This window comes from Monodon monoceros, unplaced genomic scaffold (assembly GCF_005190385.1).
Source record: "Monodon monoceros isolate NGI ecotype Baffin Bay Population unplaced genomic scaffold, NGI_Narwhal_1 Super_Scaffold_15, whole genome shotgun sequence".
Lineage (NCBI taxonomy): Eukaryota > Metazoa > Chordata > Mammalia > Artiodactyla > Monodontidae > Monodon > Monodon monoceros.
This window is the reverse complement of record NW_021703771.1, coordinates 39255891-39280786: the sequence shown is the minus strand read 5'-3', so window position 1 is coordinate 39280786 and position 24896 is coordinate 39255891. Positions and strand designations below refer to the sequence as shown.

Genomic DNA, 24896 nt, shown 5'->3' with positions numbered 1-24896 from the left:
TACAAAAACAAGACGCATATATTTGCTGTCTACAAGAGACCCACTTCAGACCTAGAGACACATACAGACTGAAAGTAAGGGGATGGAAAAAGGTATTTCATGCAAATGGAAACCAAAAGAAAGCTGGAGTAGCAATTCTCATATCAGACAAAATAGACTTTAAAATAAAGACTATTAGAAGAGACAAAGAAGGACAGTACATAATGATTAAGGGATCGATCCAAGAAGAAGATATAACAATTGTAAATATTTATGCACCCAACATAGGAGCACCTCCATACATAAGGCAAATACTAACAGCCATAAAAGGGGAAATCGACAGTAACACATTCATAGTAGGGAATTTTAACACCCCACTTTCACCCATGGACAGATCATCCAAAAGGAAAATAAATAAGGAAACACAAGCTTTAAATGATACATTAAACAAGATGGACTTAATTGATATTTATAGGACATTCTATCCAAAAACAACAGAATACACATTTTTCTCAAGTGCTCATGGAACATTCTCCAGGATAGATCATATCTTGGGTCACAAATCAAGCCTTGGTAAATTTAAGAAAACTGAAATTGTATCAAGTATCTTTTCTGACCACAACGCTATGAGACTAGATACCAATTACAGGAAAAGATCTGTAAAAAATACAAACACATGGAGGCTAAACAATACACTACTTAATAACGAAGTGATCACTGAAGAAATCAAAGAGGAAATCAAAAAATACCCAGAAACAAATGACAATGGAGACACGACGACACAAAATATATGGGATGCAGCAAAAGCAGTTCTAAGAGGGAAGTTTATAGCAATACAATCCTACCTTAAGAAACAGGAAACATCTCGAATAAACAACCTAACCTTGCACCTAAAGCAATTAGAGGAAGAAGAACAAAAAAACCCCAAAGTTACCAGAAGGAAAGAAATCATAAAAATCAGATCAGAAATAAATGAAGGAAACGATAGCAACGATCAATAAAACTAAAAGCTGGTTCTTTGAAAGGATAAACAAAATTGATAAACTATTAGCCAGACTCATCAAGAAAAAAAGGGAGAAGACTGAAATCAATAGAATTAGAAATGAAAAAGGAGAAGTAACAACGGACACTGCAGAAATACAAAAGATCATGAAAGATTACTACAAGAAACTCTATGCCAATAAAATGGACAACCTGGAAGAAATGGACAAATTCTTAAAAAGGCACAACCTGCCAAGACTGAATCAGGAAGAAATAGAAAATATGAACAGACCAATCACAAGCACTGAAATTGAAACTGTGATTAAAAATCTTCCAACAAGCAAAAGCCCAGGACCAGATGGCTTCACAGGCGAATTCTATCAAACATTTAGAGAAGAGCTATCACCTATCCTTCTCAAACTCTTCCAAAATATAGCAGAGGGAGGAACACTCCCCAACTCATTCTACGAGGCCACCATCACCCTGATACCAAAACCAGACAAGGATGTCACAAAGAAAGAAAACTACAGGCCAATATCACTGATGAACATAGATGCGAAAATCCTCAACAAAATACTAGCAAACAGAATCCAACAGCACATTAAACGGATCATACACCATGATCAAGTGGGGTTTATTCCAGGAATGCAAGGATTCTTCAATATACGCAAATCAATCAACGTGATACACCATATTAACAAATTGAAGGAGAAAAACCATATGATCATCTCAATAGATGCAGAGAAAGCTTTTGACAAAATTCAACACCCATTTATGATAAAAACCCTCCAGAAAGTAGGCATAGAGGGAACTTTCCTGAACATAATAAAGGCCATATATGACAAACCCACAGCCAACATCGTCCTCAATGGTGAAAAACTGAAAGCATTTCCACTAAGATCAGGAACAAGACAAGGTTGCCCACTCTCACCACTCTCATTCAACATAGTTTTGGAAGTTTTAGCCACAGCAATCAGAGAAGAAAAGGAAATAAAAGGAATCCAAATCGGAAAAGAAGAAGTAAAGCTGTCACTCTTTGCAGATGACGTGATACTATACATAGAGAATCCTAAAGATGCTACCAGGAAATTACTAGAGCTAATCAATGAATCTGGTAAAGTAGCAGGATACAAAATTAATGCACAGAAATCTCTGGCATTCCTATACACTAAGGATGAAAAATCTGAAAGTGAAATCAAGAAAACACTCCCATTTACCATTGCAACAAAAAGAATAAAATATCTAGGAATAAACCTACCTAAGGAGACAAAAGACCTGTATGCAGAAAAGTATAAGACACTGATGAAAGAAATTAAAGATGATACAAATAGATGGAGAGATATACCATGTTCTTGGATTGGAAGAATCAACATTGTGAAAATGACTCTACTACCCAAAGCAATCTACAGATTCAATGCAATCCCTATCAAACTACCACTGGCATTTTTCACAGAACTAGAACAAAAAATTTCACAATTTGTATGGAAGCACAAAAGACCCCGAATAGCCAAAGCAATCTTGAGAAAGAAAAACGGAGCTGGAGGAATCAGACTCCCTGACTTCAGACTATACTACAAAGCTACAGTAATCAAGACAGTATGGTACTGGCACAAAAACAGACAGATAGATCAATGGAACAGGATAGAAAGCCCAGAGATAAACCCATGCACATATGGTCACCTTATCTTTGATAAAGGAGGCAGGAATGTACAGTGGAGAAAGGACGGCCTCTTCAATAAGTGGTGCTGGGAAAACTGGACAGCTACATGTAAAAGAATGAAATTAGAACACTCCCTAACACCATACACAAAAATAAGCTCAAAATGGATTAAAGACCTAAATGCAAGGCCAGAAACTATCAAACTCTTAGAGAAAAAGATAGGCAGAACACTCTATGACATAAATCACAGCAAGATCCTTTTTGACCCACCTCCTAGAGAAATGGAAATAAAAACAAAAATAAACAAATGGGACCTAATGAAACTTCAAAGCTTTTGCGCAGCAAAGGAAACCATAAACAAGACCAAAAGACAACCCTCAGAATGGGAGAAAATATTTGCAAATGAAGCAAATGACAAAGGATTAATCTCCAAAATTTATAAGCAGCTCATGCAGCTTAATAACAAAAAAACAAACAACCCAATCCAAAAATGGGCAGAAGAGCTAAATAGACATTTCTCCAAAGAAGATATACAGACTGCCAACAAACACATGAAAGAATGCTCAACATCACTAATCATTAGAGAAATGCAAATCAAAACTACAATGAGATATCATCTCACACCAGTCAGAATGGCCATCATCAAAAAATCTAGAAACAATGAATGCTGGAGAGGGTGTGGAGAAAAGGGAACCCTCTTACACTGTTGGTGGTAATGTAAATTGATACAGCCACTGTGGAGAACAGTATGGAGGTTCCTTAAAAAACTACAAATAGAACTACCATATGACCCAGCAATCCCACTACTGGGCATATACCCTGAGAAAACCATAATTCAAAATGAGTCAGGTACCAAAATGTTCATTGCAGCTGTATTTACAATAGCCCAGAGATGGAAACAACCTAAGAGTCCATCATGGGATGAATGGATAAAGAAGATGTGGCACATATATACAATGGAATATTACTCAGCCATAAAAAGAAACGAAATTGAGCTATTTGTAATGAGGTGGATAGACCTAGAGTCTGCCATACAGAGTGAAGTAAGTCAGAAAGAGAGAGACAAATACCGTATGCTAACACATACATATGGAATTTAAGGGAAAAAAATGTCATGAAAAACCTAGGGGTGAAACAGGAATAAAGACACAGACTTACTAGAGAATGGACTTGAGGCTATGGGGAGGGGGAAGGGTAAACTGTGACAAAGCGAGAGAGAGGCATGGACATATATACACTACCAAACGTAAGGTAGATAGCTAGTGGGAAGCAGCCGCATAGCACAGGGAGATCAGCTCGGTGCTTTGTGACCGCCTGGAGGGGTGGGATAGGGAGGGTGGGAGGGAGGGAGACGCAAGCGGGAAGAGATATGGGAACATATGTATATATATATATATAACTGATTCATTTTGTTGTGAAGCTGAAACTAACATACCATTGTAAAGCAATTATACTCCAATAAAGATGTTTAAATGAAAAAAAAAAAAAAAAAACTTGGCCCAAACAATACCTCCTCCAGAAAGTCTTCCCTGACTACTTCCACCCCTCCCCCTTCTTGGAGCTCACATAGCACCCCATTTGTGCCTCTATCAAAGTGCTTAATGTGAAGAGCCTTTTCCAGACATTGCTGGTTCACCTAACTTTTTCCATAAATTCTTTGAGGGCAGAGACTGTGCCTTTTGCCTTTATATCTCTAATAAAGCGCCTGAGCAAAAACAGGAGATCTATAAACACTTGCTGAATGAGTGAGTGACTCTCGGCATATAAATGGAAATGGTTCTGGAATCCACAAAATAGACTATTACAGTTCTGATTTGCAAAAAAAGGTCAATCTCTAACTTCAGGCCAGTGTGTTTGGTACAAAATTTGGCCGAGATATTAGAACTGCTTGTGAAATGCTGGTGTTCTAAAATTTGGAGAAGGAAGCAAAAATCACGAGAAGCCAACGTGGGTTCAAGAATAGTCAGATCAGATTAAACTTTTCCCTGAGGAAATATAGCAGATGCAGTGTATCTGGATTTCAGCAGGACATCTGAGAAGGTTTCTTATGATGTCCTTTTGGACAAATGGAGAACATGGGCTGGGTGAAAGGACAACCGGATGAGTTTCTGGTCACTGAAAGACTGTGCCCAAAGTACCTGTTAAGCCTGGAGGGGACCCAGAGTGGGTAGCACAGCACTTGGGGCCTGTCCTTTCATACACTGTTATTAAAGGCTTGAAGGAGGATACCGAGGGTAGACTGACATGAACCTGGAAGGGAGAGACAGTATGGTGGATGATAAAAATCCAGAGTTTTAAAGATTTCAAGAGGTTCGAAGAGTGGACCAAGTTGAACAAGAACAAGGCTAATAATAAGGCAGTAGCAGGATGCCTGAAGGCCATGTGTGGGCTGCAGGTGGCTGTTAGCCTAATGAGTCAGCTGTGACAAAACCTAACACATTCATGGGCGTTAATCAAAGCAGAGCACCCAGGACAAGGGTACTCTTGGCTGGCCAGACAACCTTGAATTCAGAGGATACTGACCAGGAGGGTGGGGCACTCATAGAGGTTGAAGGAAAGGAAGCTGGTTTAGGCTGAAGAAGGGAAGGCAGGGCTCAGGCTTTCCTTGCACACCAGTGCAGTCTGCTCTGCGCAGGGGCACCCAGGTGAGGGGAGCACCATTTCCCTGTCCATGTGCCCTGGTATAGGCTGTACGGCCTGAAGGAAGGGGTAAATATTTGTTATCCACCACCCAGAGGGGCACCTGTTTGGGTCTGTCCTCCTGGAGCTGGCCCAACTTGTAATTTTACAGAAGACTCACACATGCTAGCAATGGCCCAACTGAGCTTCTCTGACTGACCTGCCCTCATTTATCTAAAGGCTTGTTGTGAGGGGTCAGAACCATGATCTGTGGTGTCCCAGAGACAGAACTAGGATCCATGGTGGAGACAGTGGGGAGGCCAAATCCAGCTCAGTAAGACGTGCCTGAAACAAGAGTTGCCAGGAATGGGGGTGGGGAGGTATGGGTGGGGATTGAAAGAGAGTGAGCTCCCAGTCACTGCAGATGATCCAGAAGAGACTAGAAGTCCACCAGGCACAGACTTTGGAGGGACCTAACATTCTGGGGTCCTGTTACTCCAAGACAACCGCAGGCTGATACCAGCCTCTTCAGTGTGCCCTCAGTTTCAGCTGTGCCTGATCTAGGTTTGCCCTGTTTACTAATACTCACATTTCTTTCCCAGAAGATCCTGTCTTCAATGTTGGGGTGAAGTACATAGATAAGAGATGAGCAGATCTTGAGCCACAAACTTTTTGTTTGTTTTTATCACAGTAAAACATACATTAAATTTGCCATTTTAGCCATTTTTAAGTATACAGTTCAGCGGCATTAAGGACATTGGCAACGTTGTGCAATCAACCTCTAGAACTCTTTTCATGTTGCCAAACTGAAACTCTGTACCCATGAAACACTAACTTCCCGTTCCCCCACCCGCCAGCCCCTGACAGACACCATTCTACTTTCTGTCTCTATGAATTTGATTACATTATGTACCTCATCTAAGTGGAATCATGCAGCATTTATGTTTCTGTGACTGGTTTATTTCATGTAACAGAATATTTTCCATAATGAAGCATGTGTCAGAATTTCCTTCCTTTTAAGGAAAGCCACAAAAGTTTTTGATTCAAACATTTTTCTGAGCATACCCCACCTTAATCACCTCTGTACTTCTGCTTGAGAATCACTGAACTGCAGGGATCCAAGAGGAATTACTTCACCCCCTCATCAGAATACACAGCACCACACTGGGTATAATTGAAAGCTTAAAACAAATACATATAAATTCTGAGGAATAGTGTATCTCTAAGCAAGCTTGTGAATTCTCTACCTAATAAATAAGAACTGAAGTGCTTATTATAAAATTATGGGGACTATTTGGAGAGCTTAGAAAAATGTAAATGTGGAGAAAATGTTGTCCAAAAAATTGAGCACATTTTTCTAAGGCAGGCTTTTAAAAATGATTGAATTTCAAAGGAAACTGGATTCACAGCTACCTACTGCACTTAAGGCTTAATTCCTTAAAGATCCTAAAAACTCTGTTGTGGCCAAATATACACAAACACTCTCTTATACTACCTTTTCAGCAGATTCCTTTGATTTAGAAAGGTACCTCCTGTCAACAGTAAACAGTTAAAAACTCCAAGGACTATGTGTATGCCTGTTGTATGTATTAAATATATATTATTGTTAAATACATATTATATGGAGTAGTTATGAATTCAAATACATATACTCACATACAAATTGTTGATACTGGTTTCCTTTGGGAGAGGAAACTGGGGATGATGGAGTGGAATAGGGGTGAAAATGTTACCTTTCTGAGGTGTTACGTTTTCTTCGTATTGCACATTTAAAGAAGTTTTCTAGGTAGTGATTTCATAGGTTATTTTGGTTTTTCTCTTAAAATTTTTATACTAAAAAAATCATTAACAGGAAATGTTGCTAAAAACAACTCATCCATAAACTCCAAGGTTACTCTAAAGAATTGGCCAAATCTGAAATTAGCCAACATGCATATTCTAATTACTCTCCCAACTTAATTAGAAATCAGTCTTTTTCCAAAATTAAAATGGTAACATGTGATTTCTACTTTGAGTTCAGCCTCAGTTTTCACATCTTCAACTCTAAGGGAGTAAGGGAAGCATTAGGAGATGTGTTGAAGGGAAAGTCTTTCTTGTTTGGGTTTATGAAAAAAAAAAAAAAAGCAAACCACACTCTAGAATGACGAATTTTTAGTACATACCTCTAGTCCACCATCCTGGTAATTCTCCAGTAATCTCTGTACAAAATTTTCAACTATTTGTGGTCTGATAACTGAAACGTTTTCTCTCATGACTTGGTGTTTCCAAAGGTCTAGGGGAGAAACATACCAACACTAGTACCAGAAAATATTGAACAACCATTAATAGCTACGAGATGGCAACTGTCTGAGACATAACACTGGACACAAGCTGTCACTTCCAAAAACACAAAAACTAATGGGTGAGGCAGGGGAGGGGAGGTGGTGGTTGAGGACACAGGATCCTCCAGAACATGGGAATAAGGAAGATCTCTAACAAGATTCCTAACAAAAAGATTTGGAAAAGTACCTCTGAAGTCCAGTGAACAATATTTTGTTACCATAGCTAAAAATCCCAAATCAAATATAATTATTGATCCTATATGGCATCTGTTTTCATAAAGTCCCTATATGTATCTGGACAATTATTTTGACCTAACACAACGATCAGAAATAAATGAAGAGCTATTATATTTATCTATTTAAGTACATTCCTGGTGTTACAAGGCAAAATTAATTTGAATGCAGAGTTAATAAAAAAAGAGGAGGAAATCCAAAAGAGAGAAGAAAGAGTCACACATTAGAAATGTTGAGAGCCGCAGAAGATGAACTTTAGCTCCTGCACTGAAGCAGCAACAGGGCTGACACATATGTGATGAGGCATATACACAGTTATTCAGAATAGCATTGCTGAGGACAGCAAAAACTTAGAAACAATACACAAACTGTAGTATATCCTTCCAATGGGATAGTATGCAGCTGTAAAAAAAGAGAAGAATTTCTCCATGTACTGATGTGAAAAGAACCATAGATTAAGCGGAAAATGCAAGGTGTAGAAAAGTGGGTATAAAATGCTATCTTTTAAAAGAAAGATACAGAAAATAACAAAGGGAGAGGCTATCCCCTCAAGTCTATTCAAGGTCATTGGTCCAAATATTTGCCTTTCTCTGATATCATCACTTCTCCCCCTTTCCTGAATCATTCACAAGAGCACACATTTCTCCCACCTCATAAAAATTCTCCACTTGACCCCATTTCCCCTGTCAGCTTTTGCCTCATTTCTTTGCTCCCTTTCTAGCAAATCTCTCAGAAAGAGATGTCTATACTTAATGTCTGTGACTTCTCTCAAAATCCTTCTTAGACCCGCTCACACAGCTTTTACCTTTCACTCCACTGAAACTGATTTTGTCATAAACACCAGTGACCTCAACATGGCTAAAGCCAGTGGTTTTACTTGACGGCCAATAACATTTCACACAATTTGTCACTTCCTCCTTCTTGAGAAACTTCCATCACCAGACGTTGGGACACCACCCTGTCCTAGTTTTCCTCTACCTCACTGTTCCCTGTAGGTTCCTTTTGCTGGTTCTCCACCTGCCTCCCCCCTCTACCACCAGCTCTTAACATTAGAGTGTCCTAGGACTCAGCCCTTGGTTCACCGTTTTTGTTTTTCCTATCTGCACTCACCCCCTTGGCTATCTCATTTAGTATCATGGCTAAATACCACCTGTATGCTGACAACCCTCAAATTTAGATCTAACATCCACTTGGCATCTCTTCTTGGATGTCTAAAAGGCATTTCAAACTTCACTTGTGCATAATTAAATTTCTGATCTTCCCTCCCTAACTTGCCATCTCAACTGATGGCAATTCAATTTTCCCAGTTGCTCAGGTCAAAAGCCTTGGAGTCATCATGGACTCTTCTCTTTTTCCCAAACCCTATACCCAATTCATCAGTGACTACTTTAAAAATATGCCCAGAATCTTACCACTTAATACTTCCACTGCTCCCAACCTTGTTTGATTCACCATCTCCTCTTGCCTGGATTACTGCAATAGCCTCAAAACCAGCCTCTCCCTTCTTCCACCCTTTGTTCCCAACATAGCAGCCAGAGAGATTCTATTCAAATGTAAGTCAGATCATGCCACTCAAAATCTGGGACAGGCTCCCCATCACATTCAGAGTAAACACTAAAGTCCTTGCAAGCTCCTGCACAGTCTGTTGTCCTTTCATGCTTCCTCTCTGACTTCACCTCCTACTACTCTTCCTCACTCTCTCCACTCCAGCCACACTTGGGTCTTTGCTGTTCCATGAATATGACAGGCATGCTCTGCTTCGGGCCTTTGTATGGGCTGTCTTTCTGTCTGGAATGCTCTTCCCCCAGATACCCACATAGCTAACTCCCTCACCTTCTTCAACTCTGCTCAAAACGTCACTTTCTCAGTGAAGTATATTCTGACTACCCTATTTAAAATTACAATGTGCCCCTTTGAACTTTCACACCACCATCCTCCTCACTCCATTATTTTCTTATTTCTTATGTTCATTGATTATTGTCTGTCTACCCCCTTCCAGATGATAAATTCCATGAGAGTAAGGATTTTTGCTCCATGACAGTTAGGATGTACAGTAGTCTTCCCTTATTCGTGGTTTTGCTTTCTGCAGTTTTAGTTACCTGTGGTCAACTGCAGTCTGCAAATATTAAACGGAAACTTGCAGAAATAAACAATTCGTAAGTTTTAAATCGAGCACCATTTTGAGTAGCATGATGAAATCTTGGGCCATCCTGCTCCATCCCGCCCCACCCGGGATCCCCAACCACTAACATAGTCTCCTGACATCCAACCATGGACGTCATAATGGCCCGATGATCCAGGGTCACCTGAAGCAGACGATCGTCTTTCTGACCTGTCGTTAGAAGATCAACAGAAGCCCAGTGCTAAATCACAATGCCAATGTCATTCGCCTCACTTCCTCTCATCACGTAGGCATTTTATCATCTCATACCATCCCAAGAAGAAGGGTGAGTACAGTACAATATTTCGAGAGAGATCACATTCACATAACTTTTTAATAATATATTGTTATAAGTGTTCGATTTTATTATTAGTTATTGTTCATCTCTCACTGTGCCTAACTTATAAATTAAACTTTATCGTAGGTATGTATGTATAGGAAAAAAACACAGTATACTATATAAATCATATATATATATATATATATATATATATATATATATATATATATATAGGGTTTGGTGCTAGTCCTGGTTTTAGGCATCCACTAGGGGTGTTGCAACATACTCCCCACAGAAAAGGGAGGACTACTGTATGCCCAAAACAGTGCTTAAAATATATAGCCTAGAAAATAGCAGGTGCTTAGGAAATAGGTATTGAATAAAAGAATGAAATAGTATATATATAAAAAGCACTGAAAAGGATATATTAAAAACTGAAAAAGATGATTCCATAGGGGTGGCAGAAGGGGGTCAATGGTGGCAACAAGCCTGCTAAATATATATGTTTTATGTCATTTTGAGTTTTGAGCCAGGTAAATGCATTATCTGTTAAAAAATAAAATCAAATTTAAAAATAATATGACAGTGCTGGAACAAGGAAGTATGTCAACACTCTTTAACTTCCATATGGGAGAGCAAAAGTACTTGTGTACGTAATCATTTTGTGTGAGGCCTACTACCTCGCGCATGGCCCCAGGAGAGTCTTTTTTTTTTTTTTTAATTGAGGTATAATTGACCTACTACATTGTGTTAGTGGCAGGTGCACAACACAGTGATTCAGTATTTCTATACATTAAAAAATGATCACCACCATAAATCTAGTTACCATCTGTCACCAAAGTTATTACAATATTATTAACTATATTCCCTCTGCTGTACATTTTGTCCCCATGACTCACTTACTTTGTAATTGGAAGCTTGCACCTCTTAACCTCACTCACCTATTTCTCTCCTCTTCCCACTCCGGGGAGTCCTGAAACTGACAGAGGCGTAGGGCTTCAGAGGTGGAAGCCAAGCCCCGCCCCACTCCCTTTTCTGTTGGGGGTGGGGTTGGCCACCAGCAAGTGTACCCACAGGGCCTCTCCCTGCCCCCACCCGTTTCTAATTTTAGATGAGATTTCCTACTCATACTTTCATTTTCAGACGGGAGACTCAGTGCACACAAGAGCAAGCGTCCAGCAAAATTTTCCCCGAAATGTGGATATGACAGAGCAGGAGCCTCTGGTATTTGCACTTATTATTTATCAGGGGTCCTGTTTTTCAAAATGGAATTCAACATTTCTTCTACAATTGGCTACTTTCCATCATAAACAAATAAATCTGATTTTGCTTTTTCTTTAGGATAATAAAGGTGAATAGACATATCACCACTGTCCTAACATAGTTGAAGTCGAAAATCCAAGAGTTAATGTTGTGCCTAGAAGTTCATACTTCTAAGATGTTTAAGACTTCCATAAGTCTAAACTTTGACAAGACAGAGCTCATGTATGTTTCAGAAATGTTCAGATAAGAAACTGGATACTTTTTCCAGGGTACTCTCCTGGCAGGTCTCTGGCTCACAGATAATCCTTGCGAGGGGCCACACACTTCTAGTTTGGGGATCTTCACCTGGCAAATGCCCACAGAGCTGGTTTGGGGTTTAGCTATGGGTTCAGCTAAGAGGGTAATATTTTACTGAAGTGTTGGGAATTCTTCCCTCATGCTTCCTCCTCCTGAGTTCAAGTTCAGACATGCAACTGTAGGCAGGAGTCAGGCGAAGTCAGGATGAGAAGAATTCACCCAAGAGAAACAGTTCCTGGCCAGGTGGTGTTGGTGGTCTCCAAATGTGTCCCATTTTAGGTGTGTGTGTGTGTGCATGGCTTCTTTAAGACAAAGCATGGAGGTGGGAGGGAGATAGCACACTGGGGGTACAATTACGGTTTTTTCTTCCCTCTCACTCTGTTCCTAGGTCATCTGACTCAAGGAAACTTTGACTTCCTGGTGGCCAAACGACTTCCCCTCTCTTCCTCTCTGAACACCCCACGCCCACACAGCCCCCTCCTTCTGAAGGGCACCTTGGTTTGGCAGCACTTCACTTCTCTAACACAACCACCAACGCTCTGCACCTGAGGGGCCCCTGCATCCTAAGCCAAGGCAGAATTGAAAGTTGAAGGCACACAACTGCCAATCACAGTTGTTCTCTTGATCAGCTGGGTGGCGGGGGCAATTGGCAGGTTGAAAACCTTATTGCTTCAAGCATATGTATGAATTTTGTACTCCTGTGTTTCTCAAACTGCTTCCCAGAACACTAGTTCTTTGAGGTGATGAAAGATATTCCCAGGGGAATAAAAGGGTTCTGTGGTCAAATAAATTCAAAGAACATTTCATACTCTCTCTCTGGAGATCCAACACACAGTAGGATAGTAAAGGCTCTGAGAAAGTCTGGAGTAAAGGAACCTTTCTAACATTATTTACTCCCAGTTTCTGAAACTTATTTTTAAAAAGCAAATCAAACCCTTCTTCCCTAACCCCTGCAAAACACAGTAGAAATCCTCCTGTCCAATGCAATCAAGACTAAGAGTTGGTTCGTCAATCATAAGGAGCCTGTTAAACCAGAGAATGCTTAAAAAATGACAAGCACTATCTTAAACATTTTATTTAAATTAAAAATACACAAATAGGGCTTCCCTGGTGGCGCAGTGGCTGGGAGTCCGCCTGCCGATGCAGGGGACATGGGTTCGTGCCCCGGACCAGGAAGATTCCATGTGCCGCGGAGCGGCTGGGCCCGTGAGCCATGGCTGCTGAACCTGTGTGTCCGGAGGCCTGTGCTCCGCAACGGGAGAGGCCACAACAGTGAGAGGCCCACGTACCGCAAAACAACCCCAAACAAGCACAAATATACAAACATTTGCCAATCTTCTAACATAGAGCCTAGGCTTTTTCTTTGTATGTACCCACTCACTGGAGTTCTGTACCATCTTTCCTCTATAAATCATAATACATAGTGTGTGGTCTACAATTTCTAGTGTGTGTGTGTTTTTGGCGTGTTTCTTTTTATGGAGAGAAATCTTAAAGACCATGAAACAATCCAAAAGCATCATCTTTTGTTTTTTTAAAAGAAGTTTTAGGTTCACAGAATAATTGAACAGACAATTCAGAGAGTTCCCATAAATCCCCTGCACCCTCACCCAAAACATACAGCCTCCCCGGCTATCAACATCCCACACCAGTACATCTGCTACAACTGATATCATCCAAAGTCCACAGTGTACATTACAGTTCACTCTTGTGAAACTATGGGTTGGACAAATGTATAGTGGCATGTATCCACTACTGTAGTATCATACAGAATAGTTTCATTGCCCTAAAAATCCTCTGTGCTCTGTTATTCATTGTTCTCTCCTCTCTCAACTGCTGGCAACCACTGATCTTTTTACTGTCTCCATGGTTTTGTCTTTTTTTGAATGTCACATAGTTGGAATCATACAATATGTAGCCTTTTCAGGTCGGCTTCTTTCACTTAGTAATATACATTTAAGCTTCCTTCATGTCTTTTCATGATTTGATAGCTCATTTCTTTTTAGCGTTCAGTAATATTCTGTTGACTGGATGTACCACAGTTTATCTAAAAACTTAGTTTTTAGAGGACAGATCTTCCTTTTTGTACTCCTATTTCATTGGTTTACATAATAATTAAATTACTCAAACACAATGACAAGTAAAACTGGCACAAACAGGTTTGGAGCAAACAACGATCAATGATGCTAGGTAAACATATGCAACCCAAAGGCTGTGATTAGTGTGTACTTTGCTGGCTTGTGCTACCAAGGGAATGGAAAGCTTCAGGTAATCCATGAGTCTGTTAGTGAAGGGGGGTTGGGAGAACTACTGCATTAACATGCTAAGGAGTTAGTATTCCAGGGCACACTTCTGGGGAAATGCTGACTTAGCCCATGTTCTCCCAAATGTTTTGATTGTGCTTCCTTCAAGAAAAGCATTTTTGTTCACTCACCTTTAACATATGTCTGTTTATGTATTCATAACTACCTCCAGTACTATCAATGGCTAATATTGCAAAGCATGATGTACATAGGGTGAGATTCATCAACAATAAGAATGAATGAATCTCAATCCACATTCCCAATAGTTTCTTTGACTTAAAAAAAAGTTTTGTCTGACTTCTTAGATGTGATTAGGTTATCTTTTTTAACCTCATGATGTGGCTAAAGATAAGCATGTACTAGGATTAGTACTGTCAACTCTACTCTTTCTTATTATTCTCTTGTGCATTGCCTCCCCGTGGTCACTTCAGGATGCCTTAGTGTAGTGCGTAACATGGGCTTCTTACATACAGACGTAATCTATTTAGAAGTCCTAGTATTTTCTTCCCACACCCCTGGGATATATGCCTCCACTCTGGAGGCTGCTGGCCTTATAAACTTCTCAGAGAAATTTAGAAGATCAATTAAAAATTACTTCAATGCCAAAATGTCAAAGATGGAGAATGGCAGAGCCTTTTTGAATCAGTGGTGCCCATTTCTCTGTTAAGCAAGCCCTGAGGCTGAGTGAGGATATCTGGGGCTGCTTTTGATCACTCTCAGGGGAGCACAAGCTACCAAGAACTAGCACCAGACCAGGTGTGGCTGCCACATTTTCAGATGCTCACTGACAAACGAAGCTCATTCAGAAGCTGTATAAAAAGATGAAGCTCCAAGACAAGGTGGGGAGGAGGGAAGGAAATAGGGGAGAAATATTCGAGCCCGTGATGTCCCCTGTTCTCAATACTCTCCATTCCCAACTCCCTCTGGAGAAACCCCTAGCCCCAAGCTAACCTTGACCACACATGGTGATCTCTGCATGAAGAAGCAGCCCCTGTTGGAAGCCCAATCCACTATGGCTGCTTCTTGCTGCTGAGATGAACAGTAGGTGAGTGCGAGTTCCAAGGTTTGATCACCCTCTTCCACATACCCAGCCCACAGAGGTCTCAGGAAGACCAAGACGAAGAATATAAAAGCACCCCTAGCACACAGTGGGGACTCCATCACTTGTACTGGGGGAACTCAGCACAGGAGAAGACCTAGGCCTCTCCACTGAATCATGCTGAGCCATGATTCAAAAACAAAACCCAACAATAACAAAACACCCTCATTACTGGCATTTATGTAAAAAATCTTAAGAGTACAGAATCTGAACAAGGCTTTAGAATTGGCCAGTGTACTCTAGGTTTTGGTAAGGTTTGGTAATATCAACCTTACCACCATTAAAAATAACTCTACCCCTCCCCTTTGCCTGACTCCCACCAGCCCCTTACTGAAGGCCCTTTCCAAGCACAGCTGACAAGCACCCTGCACAAGGCAACACATAGCACAGCTGCAAAGCAAAGACACTTCCCCCCCGGGCCCCCACCCGGAAGTCTCAGAAGCATCACAGCCCTGAAACGTGCAGATGGTTGCACCTGCCCTGTGCTTGTGGATTTTCTCCAAGGACTCAGAAGGGAACCGCCTGGATGCAGCAAACACAGCACAAACAACAGTCGCTTTGTGTCTTGTTAAATGTTCTGTAATCGGAGCTCAACCACACTCCACTCTCTGGTGACAGTCAGAGATGCCCATTTGGTGGGGGCTTGCTCTCTCACTGCACAGCCTTTTCCCAAAGTCCTGCTTACAGAATTCAGTTGCTCGAAGCACTGATAAAACCACAGTGTCTTAGATGCCCACAAAGGTTATTAATTAACATTACAATGTCTGTGAACCTTGTCTCAAAAGGAAACCATTATTTATTTTGTTAGTCAAACAACTCCCCTTAGCTCAAAGGTAGGGGATTTTCCTACAGAATTAGTAGGAGTTAGGAGTAGACACTGTAGTTCAGAAAGGACCAGCCACATAATCAATGGTGCCCCATGAAAAATAAAAACGCAGGCCTTGTTCAAAAAGCAGGAAAAAAGTGCCATTAAAGGTACTAAAATATAAAATGTTCTTCTTTCTTCTTCAGTCTCTCTCTTGACCTGTCACAGTGTTTTTGTTTTTAATGTTGGCTCCTTGGCATGGGGATGCGCGCAGGGGCACCAGGGGCCCCACCCTGTGACGGGTGCATGAATGCACCTGGTCTACTAGCTACTGGACTGAGGCTTCATGCCGAGCCAGGGGCGAAGAAGTTGAGCTGGGCGTCTCCTCTTCCTTCAGGCCCATTGCTCCTATCTACCGCGGATGGGCAACCCCAAGGGTATTGCAACCTCTGCCCTGGGATATTCTAGGTTCCCAGGGATGGGCAACAAGCTCACACCCAGTGAGTCACCCATCAAACATAGCCTGGTGCTGCCAGTCTGGGGTCCCTGAAATGCTGTCAGGTACACATGCCCCACACATGCCCTCGCCGTGCTCAGGCCCCCACTGGGTGGGGAGTGGCAGCCATTGCTGGATGCAGATGGTGAGGGGGAAGTTAGTGGTGCCTGGGGTGCCAGAGGGCAGAGGAACAGGCAGCTGAGAACTCCTCCTGGCAAGGTGGGGAGGCAGCAGGAGTGTGTGTGAGCCCAGGCTACAAGCCTTTGGTGCATCCTCCGTTGACTCACTGGATGCCACTTACAAAATACAAATTCTAAGTGAAAATGAAGAGTACAAGATGGAACCTACAAAGCATTAAACCCCAAGTGCCCCTGTGAGAGTCCTGTGGGAGTGTACTAGTCACTTGCCCATTAAGTCACCCTGACTTTAGACCTCAAATGAAACAATTTTGATTGTCTTCCCATCCCAAATATATGTATTTCTAAGATATATATTTATATACGCTTATATATAAGAAAAAGCTTTATGTGTTTCCCCCATTTCAACTTTATTTCAGCTATGAGTTAATCAGCAGAGACTGAAGTTTACAAATGTTTTCTACTTAAAAGCCCTTTAAGTCAAGAATATATATCAAAACGGTAAAAGTACTTCTCTCTGAGCACAGGGAACTGTAGTCAATATCTTATAATAAACTACAACAGAAAAGAATCTGATAAAGAATATATAACCGAATCACCAGAAACTAATACAACCTTGTAAATCAACTATACTTCAATAAAAAAAAATTTTTTTTAAGTACTTATTTCTTGGGCCAAGGTGTTAAAAAGTAATTTTTATACTATTTTCTGGGTGTTGTAGTGTTTTTGTTTTTCCATGAATATGGACACATGGATTGCTTTCATAATTAGGAAAAAAAATAAAAATGTTATTTTATAAAGTAATAAAATAAACATACTTTACCTATAGGGAGAGTATGCTGCTCCTTGGAGTTTTCTGATACAACTAGTGTTATCTCTCTGTTAACTTAATACCTCCTGGATCATATGAATTTCAAGATTTTCCAGAAGTTTCTGAAGCTAGCATAAGCAGTTTGAGAGCCACTCTCCACTATTGGCTTATACTCTAAGCTCCTAAATTCTTGCATAAGGGCCTTGGGCTGGGTCCAGTCCTTTTGTTACTCTCTCCTGGGGAAGAAGAAACGGTTCCTTTTTTTGGGTTCCCAAGTAGGGTAGATGCACCTTTTTGGAGACAGACATCTTTTTTTCCTGGCCCACATCTTGATTGATAAAATATATCCCTTTTTACCAGGTTCTGCTAAATTGCAAAGTGCTCAATGTCTGAAGCAACCTCTTGTGTTTTGGAGTCTCTAAATGTGGCCAGGAATTTCATGAGCTGTTATTATAGGAAGCGTTTAGGTCTAAAACTCAATTTAGATACCAAGGAGGATTTCACGGGAAGATTTAAAACTCCATACATGATCAAGAAAAAACTGTGTTCCAATACCCCTGAGCTCTTACTCTACCCATTATGCTTGCAAAGCCCACGTTTCTCCCTGTCAGAGGACCCCAGGTGCTAGAGAGGAAGCAGAGTTCAGAAGGGTAAGCAACGGGCTTGGGACTGGGGAGTGTGTGTGTGGGCAGGGGGCTGGGGGGGGGGCGTGCGAGTGCTGAGTTCTCCTGGATGCTCAGTGGACATGCACCTCTGCACTTACACCCAACCAGCTAGAGTCTTTGTTCCCTGTTACAATAAGCACAGCCAGGCAGAGCCCGCATCCCAGGACCAAGAGGAACAAACACTTGGGAAAACAACCCCTCCACATAGACCATCAACACACACCAAATAGACTAGTACATAAATTGTGTTGTCTTATTCTCGGAAAAACAATCACAGGAGCTATTTTAGATATTCCACTTCCATGAGTGTGCGTGTTGCAGGGGAGATACCTGTGTGCAGGATTTTATGTTTAAGATGCTAGTGGTTATGTTTTTTATTGTCTTTTTTTTTAATTTGAGGAAAATAAAAATAGGAAAACCTAGACTTACAGAACTGAGATGTTAAAGGGTAGTTATTTGCTTAATCAAATCCCCACATACCTTTACATACTGAGTTTCCTCAGAGTCTGTTCAGTAATTTACAAACCCTCAATAAACACTTATCTTCTTAGAAGAAACACCACTTGGGTATATCTGTAGTTTTACATGCTAATGTCATAAAGTAAATTTTCAAGTCAAGTTCAAGATAGCTCCTGCAATGGACTTGAGGACATGGGGTGCGGGGGGAGGGGGAAACTGGGGTGAAGCGAGAGTGGCATGGACATATATACACTACCAAATGTAAAATAGATAGCTAGTGGGAAGCAGCCGCATAGCACAGGGAGATCAGCTCGGTGCTTTGCGACTACCTAGAGGGGTGGGATAGAGAGGGTGGGAGGGAGGCTCAAGAGGGAGGGGATATGGGGATATATGTATGCATATGGCTGATTCACTTTGTTGTACAACAGAAACTAACACAGTATTGTGAAGCAATTATACTCCAATAAAGATCTATTAAAAAAGAAAAGAAAAAGAAAAAAAAATAGCTCCTGCATACCTGCTGAGCTTTTATTTCAATTTCTGAAGCTCCTTTAGCGGGAAGAGTGGACTTACTACTTATTATAAGTCCTTCAAATTCATCTTCTTTCCCGATCCGCCTAGCTATAGCTTTCATGCTAGGGTGGAGAATGTGAGTTCTATTAAAGAAGAGAGACAGAAATTAACAAACATTTTTTCTCTTTCAGATTCTCTGACAATTCTTTTCATTCATGTTCTGTTTCCCGTCATCATGCATAAACCTCCCAACTCATCACAGACACTTACATCGACATCTAAATCCACCACAGTTACCACTCCCTTAGTCAATATTAAATCGTGAGGCCTTTTCCCATTGGGCACATTTAATTTCAGTCTTCATTCTTCAAAATATTGACAAGTCTCCTCACTCCCTGTTTACCAGGAAAGCTGACTGTCATAACTCATAAGATAGACAATTTGGACTAGGCCACCAAAGTGAGCCTTAATACCCTCAGTAAGGTCCTGGGGTGGTGGTTGGGTGCTTAGTGAATGCTTGTTTGCTTACAGACACATGGCAGAAACCACATGCCTTTCCCACCAGCTAAGTCATCCCAGCCAGGGCTTGAAGTTGAGAAAACAACCCAGCACTCTGCATACTGAACACCTCATGCTGCACCATATTGTACCCTTGGCTGTGATGCCTGAGGCTCTCAGAGACTCATTAGACTTGGGTCTAATGGGGCAGAGAGCGGAGAGGAGGTCACGGCAGCAGCACTCCCCACTCAATTCTCGCTGGGATCCTATGAGCTAAAAAGCTTAGAGTTAGCACTGAAGGGACACTTCAGAAGCACCAGTTCCCAGGGACAGAACTCTGGGAAAATGATATACAGTGTTGCTCAGTGGAATCCAGGGCTGTCCCTGCAGTCAATAGAACTCAGCTTTTCCCGTAAAGCACTGTTCACAGAGACACACTGCCCAGCCTCCTCTGTGATCAGTGGGGCTAGGCATACCAAATTCACGGACCAAACGTCACCCTCAGAGCAAGGGCAGTCATCTGCCAGATCCCAGGTTCCACTCCTTCACATGAATTTCCCCCTGAGCACACTCACCCATAGAGCTCCGAGAACTGTTTGTGGAGAGAGGGAGAATTGATGTCCCGGCCTCGCAGCTTGAGTCAGCCCCAGTGCTCCTTTAGCGCTTCCAGTTGCTTCCAGAGCACCAGAAATGATCTCAGCAAAGCAAGGGACATCACTGCATCACATGGGCCCCCCAGCAGCCTGGAGGTCTTTGAGCTGCTTTGGAACCGACTTCTGAATCCTTGTACTCTGGACAAATCTGGCTGAAAGCATTACAGAAATTCTTTTTTTTTTTTTTTTTATTAGCCATAGATCACTACAGGATGACCTTTTATATTCATTCAGCTCATGCAGAATGAAGTCTTTGGAGAATGACTTTTCTCCCCAGGAGGAATGGTTTACAGGCCAGCAGCACATGTAGAGCTTAGAGAGTATAAGCATCCTTCCTGAATAGACAGTATATAGAAAGGAGAGAAATGTCTCCATTTCAAGTTTCTGCTTGAGCTGTGAACCACTCACTTTAAAACTCTTTTACTTGGGTGCCAACATTTTATCTGCCGTTGAAAAATTGAGCCTTTCATGTTTAGCCTCTGCATTTTGGAAAGAGCTCTTCCACACACTCAAGATTTAACAACCCATCATGGTAGAGCTATATTATAACTTTAAATTGGGGATTTTACCCATTTTATGGGTAAGGAAATGGAAACTTAAGTTTATCTTATCTCCTATTCCTCCTCCCATCCTTTAAAAGTTAGGCAGAGAACATGTCTCTTGATTTGAATTTATTATTCAATAGGAAATTTCACTTTAAAATTATGATTTGTTCATTCATTCTTTGGTGCTTTCCTTAAATAAGTGTTTGTTGAGGGGCTGCTGTGAGCCCAGGAGGACGTGGAGGGAATAAGGTTTTCAGGTCCCTGCTCTCCTGCACCAGCGATGTGAGGGCCAGGGCTACCCAGAGAGTGACAGACAGAAGGGGAACCTGTATCCCACCCTCAGCCTGAAGACAGTGTCTCAGTTATAGAAAAAGGAGCTTTCCTTTGCACACCTGGACCATGATGTTATGACAGGAAGGGACTCAGAGGTCATTCAGGTAACAACACCTTGGACACTCAAGTTTCCTGGTCAGGAACAGGAAGAACCACCACATGATGTAACTGGACCCTAGATCAGTGCTATTAACATATGGGGAGGGTAGGATGGGGGTGGGGCCGCCAGAAAGAGAGGTGGTTAGGGGAAGAACTACAAGCAAGACCAAGGGGAGAGTGAACTCCTGCCAACAGCTGGCAACCCTTCCACCTAGCAGCCTACCTCCTCAACAATCAGCTAATTCATGCGTTTCCAAATTTATTTTATCCTCAGAAGCCTTTCAGCAAATGAAATCTTACTCAGTGACCCAAGATATCCAACAGACCGAGGCCAAGCGTGGTGACAAGGAGGGGGCTGCCTACAGGCCATGTAGTTGGGCCCCTCCACTCAAAAAGCCCCAAGGTGCCTCTGAGGAACCCAGGGCTCCTGGGACCATTTTAAAGGTCCTGAGCTAATCCATCACCTTCACTTGGGAGTCTTAGAGACTGAAGTCTAAGAGGTCATAGAACTGGTGGCTTAGCTGGGACAGGAAACCTAGAGTCCTAAGTCACAGGCAGTATAAATTCCAGGGCTGCCTATTGTCTATGAATATTGAAATACTCTTAAATGGAACCAATCATAAAATAAAACCAATTAAAATAAATAATAATTTAAAAGCAAACTTACCTTGTTAATATATTCCTGTTAAGAGAAGTCTTCTCTTCCTAAGTGTTTTACAGGATGGGAGAAGGAACAGGAAACAGGATAAAGAACAAGGCAGGGGAGGGCAGAATTGTCAGGGAAAGATGGTAATCCATCAGAAACAGGGCCAAAAGAGAGTAAACAGAAGGACCAAAGGGCCCTTTGGCAGGCTTCTTGGTCTTGGCACTACTTGGTCTATATCCAGCTTTGCAAATGCTCCCTCTGGGTGAAGCATTGAATCCCGCTGTGGAATTTAGTTGGCACATCTAACATACTTCATTTTCCACTAGTTGGCCTGAAATGGACTTGTGACTCAGTTTTAGCCAGTGAGACACAAGAAAAATCTACTGGAAGTCTTCTGAAAAAGAATTCCCTCCTTGATAAAAAGACAAAGCCCCTTAAGGAGAAAGCTTTTTTGCTCCTGTCTTCATCTTACAAGGATGAGGGAGACATTTTGCTGACATACCCAGGATGGCAGAGCTGGGTGCCTGCACCAACATGAACTGCCTCCTTCTAGACCTGTTTGGAAAGATTAATACACTTTCTAATTTAAGTCATGACTAGTTACTTCTAGCAGGTGCACCCTAACTGGCACAGAGGGCTATTGGCTCAAAGGTGGGAGATCAGATAAAGCTTCTGAAAGAGTGGTTTGGAAGTTGAAATCTGAAGGATAAGTAGGAGTTAATCAGATGATGAAGCAGAGAGTGGGAGGACAGGGAAGTTTTCCACCAGAGGGGCCAGTTTGCATGAAGGTAATGAGGAGAGAGCATGGTGCATCTGACAAAATAAAAGGAGTTGAGGGTAGAGATATTGGCAGGATTCAGGTTGTGAAGATCTGGTTAAGGCACCCAGACTCTATTCTCAGGGCATTTGGAAGTCATTGAAGAGTTATAAGAGGGAAGTGACATAATCAGGTTTGCATTTTAAAATACTATCCTGGTGAGTGGACGTGAAGGAGGCAAAGGGAATACAGGGAGTCCTTTGGAGGTTATGATCTTGGCCCAGCATTAGGAGATGACAGTGATTTGGACTGGTGGAGGGGAGTGCTGAGGGAGGATGGAGAAAACTTGAAAGATATTAAAATAATAGGATAGTAGAACTTGGTGTCTGATTGTGGGGTATGATAGACAGAAATCAAAGATGGGTGTCCAGATTTTTTTTGCCTGGGTAACTGGGCAGGTGGTGGTTAACTGACAGGGAATAAGGAAGGAGGAGCACCTTTAGGGGCAGTAAAATGAGCTCAGTTTGGGACACGGTATCTCTGAGATGGAACAAGGCAGTTGAACATATGAATCTGATAGGATTGAGATTTGGACTAGACATATAAATTTTGGAGTCATCGCATAAAGCCATCCAAGTTATAAAATTAGCTGGGTTTGCCCATGGAGAGGGCGAGGAGTGGAGCAATATCATGGATAAGAGTATGAGGGAGCTCCGGGGCCTGACTGTTAGGTTGGAACCTGCGTTTCTTTTCTCTCTCGGCAAGTGACTTTTAGGCATATCATTTAACCTTTTTGAGTTTTGGTATTCTTATCTATAAAATGAGAATAATGAAAGTACCTACCTCCTAGGATTATTGTGAGAATTAAAGAAATTAATAGTTAATAAAGCCTCTGAACAGATCTCAATCATAGACATTATTAATTAATAATGATCTATTAATAGTGTTCAGGGCCAACTTATTGATTAGACACAGAAGGCACAGTGCTTAGGGCCCACAAAATGTTTTAATTTCTTTTAAAATCAGAAAGAAAAAGAACATTTAGGTTGAACAAAATGCTATAATTTATGATATTAATATATTTTTCTTTATATTAACACAGTTGTAAACTATAACTCTTCATGTTTTTTAATGGAGAAATGGGCCCACAAAGACAAAAGTGGCTAGAGTCATGGAAGTCAAAATGCAGCCCTGGCAGTGGTGGAAGTGGGACAGAACCCAAAAAGCAACATTTTCAGGATTGGCAGAGGGAGGGGACTTGACACAGAAGTCTGAGAAGGCATGGCCCACGATGTCAGAGGAAAACTGGAGAGACCTGTGCTTTAGAAGCTAAGGGCAGAGAGGCTTCAAGAAGGACACACTGTGTCAAATGCTGCTAAGGGTTCAGGTTGGAAGGGGACTGAAAAGTATCCAGGAGATTTAGTGACAAGGACCACGGTGCTCTCAGTGAGAGCAGTCTTGATGAGATGAGGAAGAAGACAGATCACAGTTTCTAAGGAGTGGATGGAAGGTAAGGAAATGGAAATGGCTGGTGCAGAGACTTTGGCTCTGAAAAGGGGACTCTTTAAATGGGGGCACTGGCTAGCTTACCCCACGTCCAGACAAGTCTCTGTCTAGTTCCAGAATCATGCAGAATTGTTTCAAGTTATGATACTAGGGGGACTACTGGCTCTTGGCACCTTAGAGCTTCAGGGAGGCAAGTCCGGAGAAAGGAGTGCTTGCTTAGGCGTCCATGGGCTAGCGGAGTGATGCAGACAGGAGCCAGGCTGAAGATGTTCACCTGGGGCCTCTGTCATACCCTGCCAGCTCCAGCCCGAAATGTGTGAGACTCACAAGGAAAAGCAGCCAGTTGGAGTTCAAATTGGTTTCAATGGACCGCCCCCCATGAAGTTTGTTCTAGTTTTAAAATTAAAAGAAATAGATATACCACTGATCATGGGACTTGCTGTGAAAGAACATATTTTGGAGGGGCTCTCACGGGCTACCGCTGCTTCACTGCTGCTCCCGTGCAGCATAAGCACAGTCCCGGGACCCTGGGAGAGGCTATGGGATGGATGAAGCTATCTAGTCCATCTCCCAGATAGAAAGGTCCTTCAGTACAATGCAGCACTGGTCAAGTACGTAGACCGTTCACCAAGAATACCTGTGTATTTTTGTCCCGTGTGGCCTGCCATCCTGGGGGACCCTCCATGATCATATGATAATTACTCAGAAGGACATCTTCCATTAGCAGCTGCTTGCCCGCCAGCTCTCCATGAGCCACCTTGAGGTCACGGTCACTCAGC

At 41.8% G+C, this 24896-nt stretch overlaps 1 protein-coding gene across 1 annotated transcript in view; it reads right to left on the bottom strand.

Moving 5' to 3' along the window:
- The window catches only part of LOC114895887 (coiled-coil domain-containing protein 162-like), a 40811-nt gene extending 21014 nt beyond the window's left edge, over window positions 1-19797 (bottom strand). Inside the window, 2 exon segments of the mRNA XM_029223529.1 lie at window positions 7402-7511; window positions 19085-19797. Coding sequence (XP_029079362.1) covers window positions 7402-7491 — 90 coding nt within the window. The 5' untranslated portion in view covers window positions 7492-7511; window positions 19085-19797.
- Between the last annotated feature and the right edge of the window lie 5099 nt (window positions 19798-24896).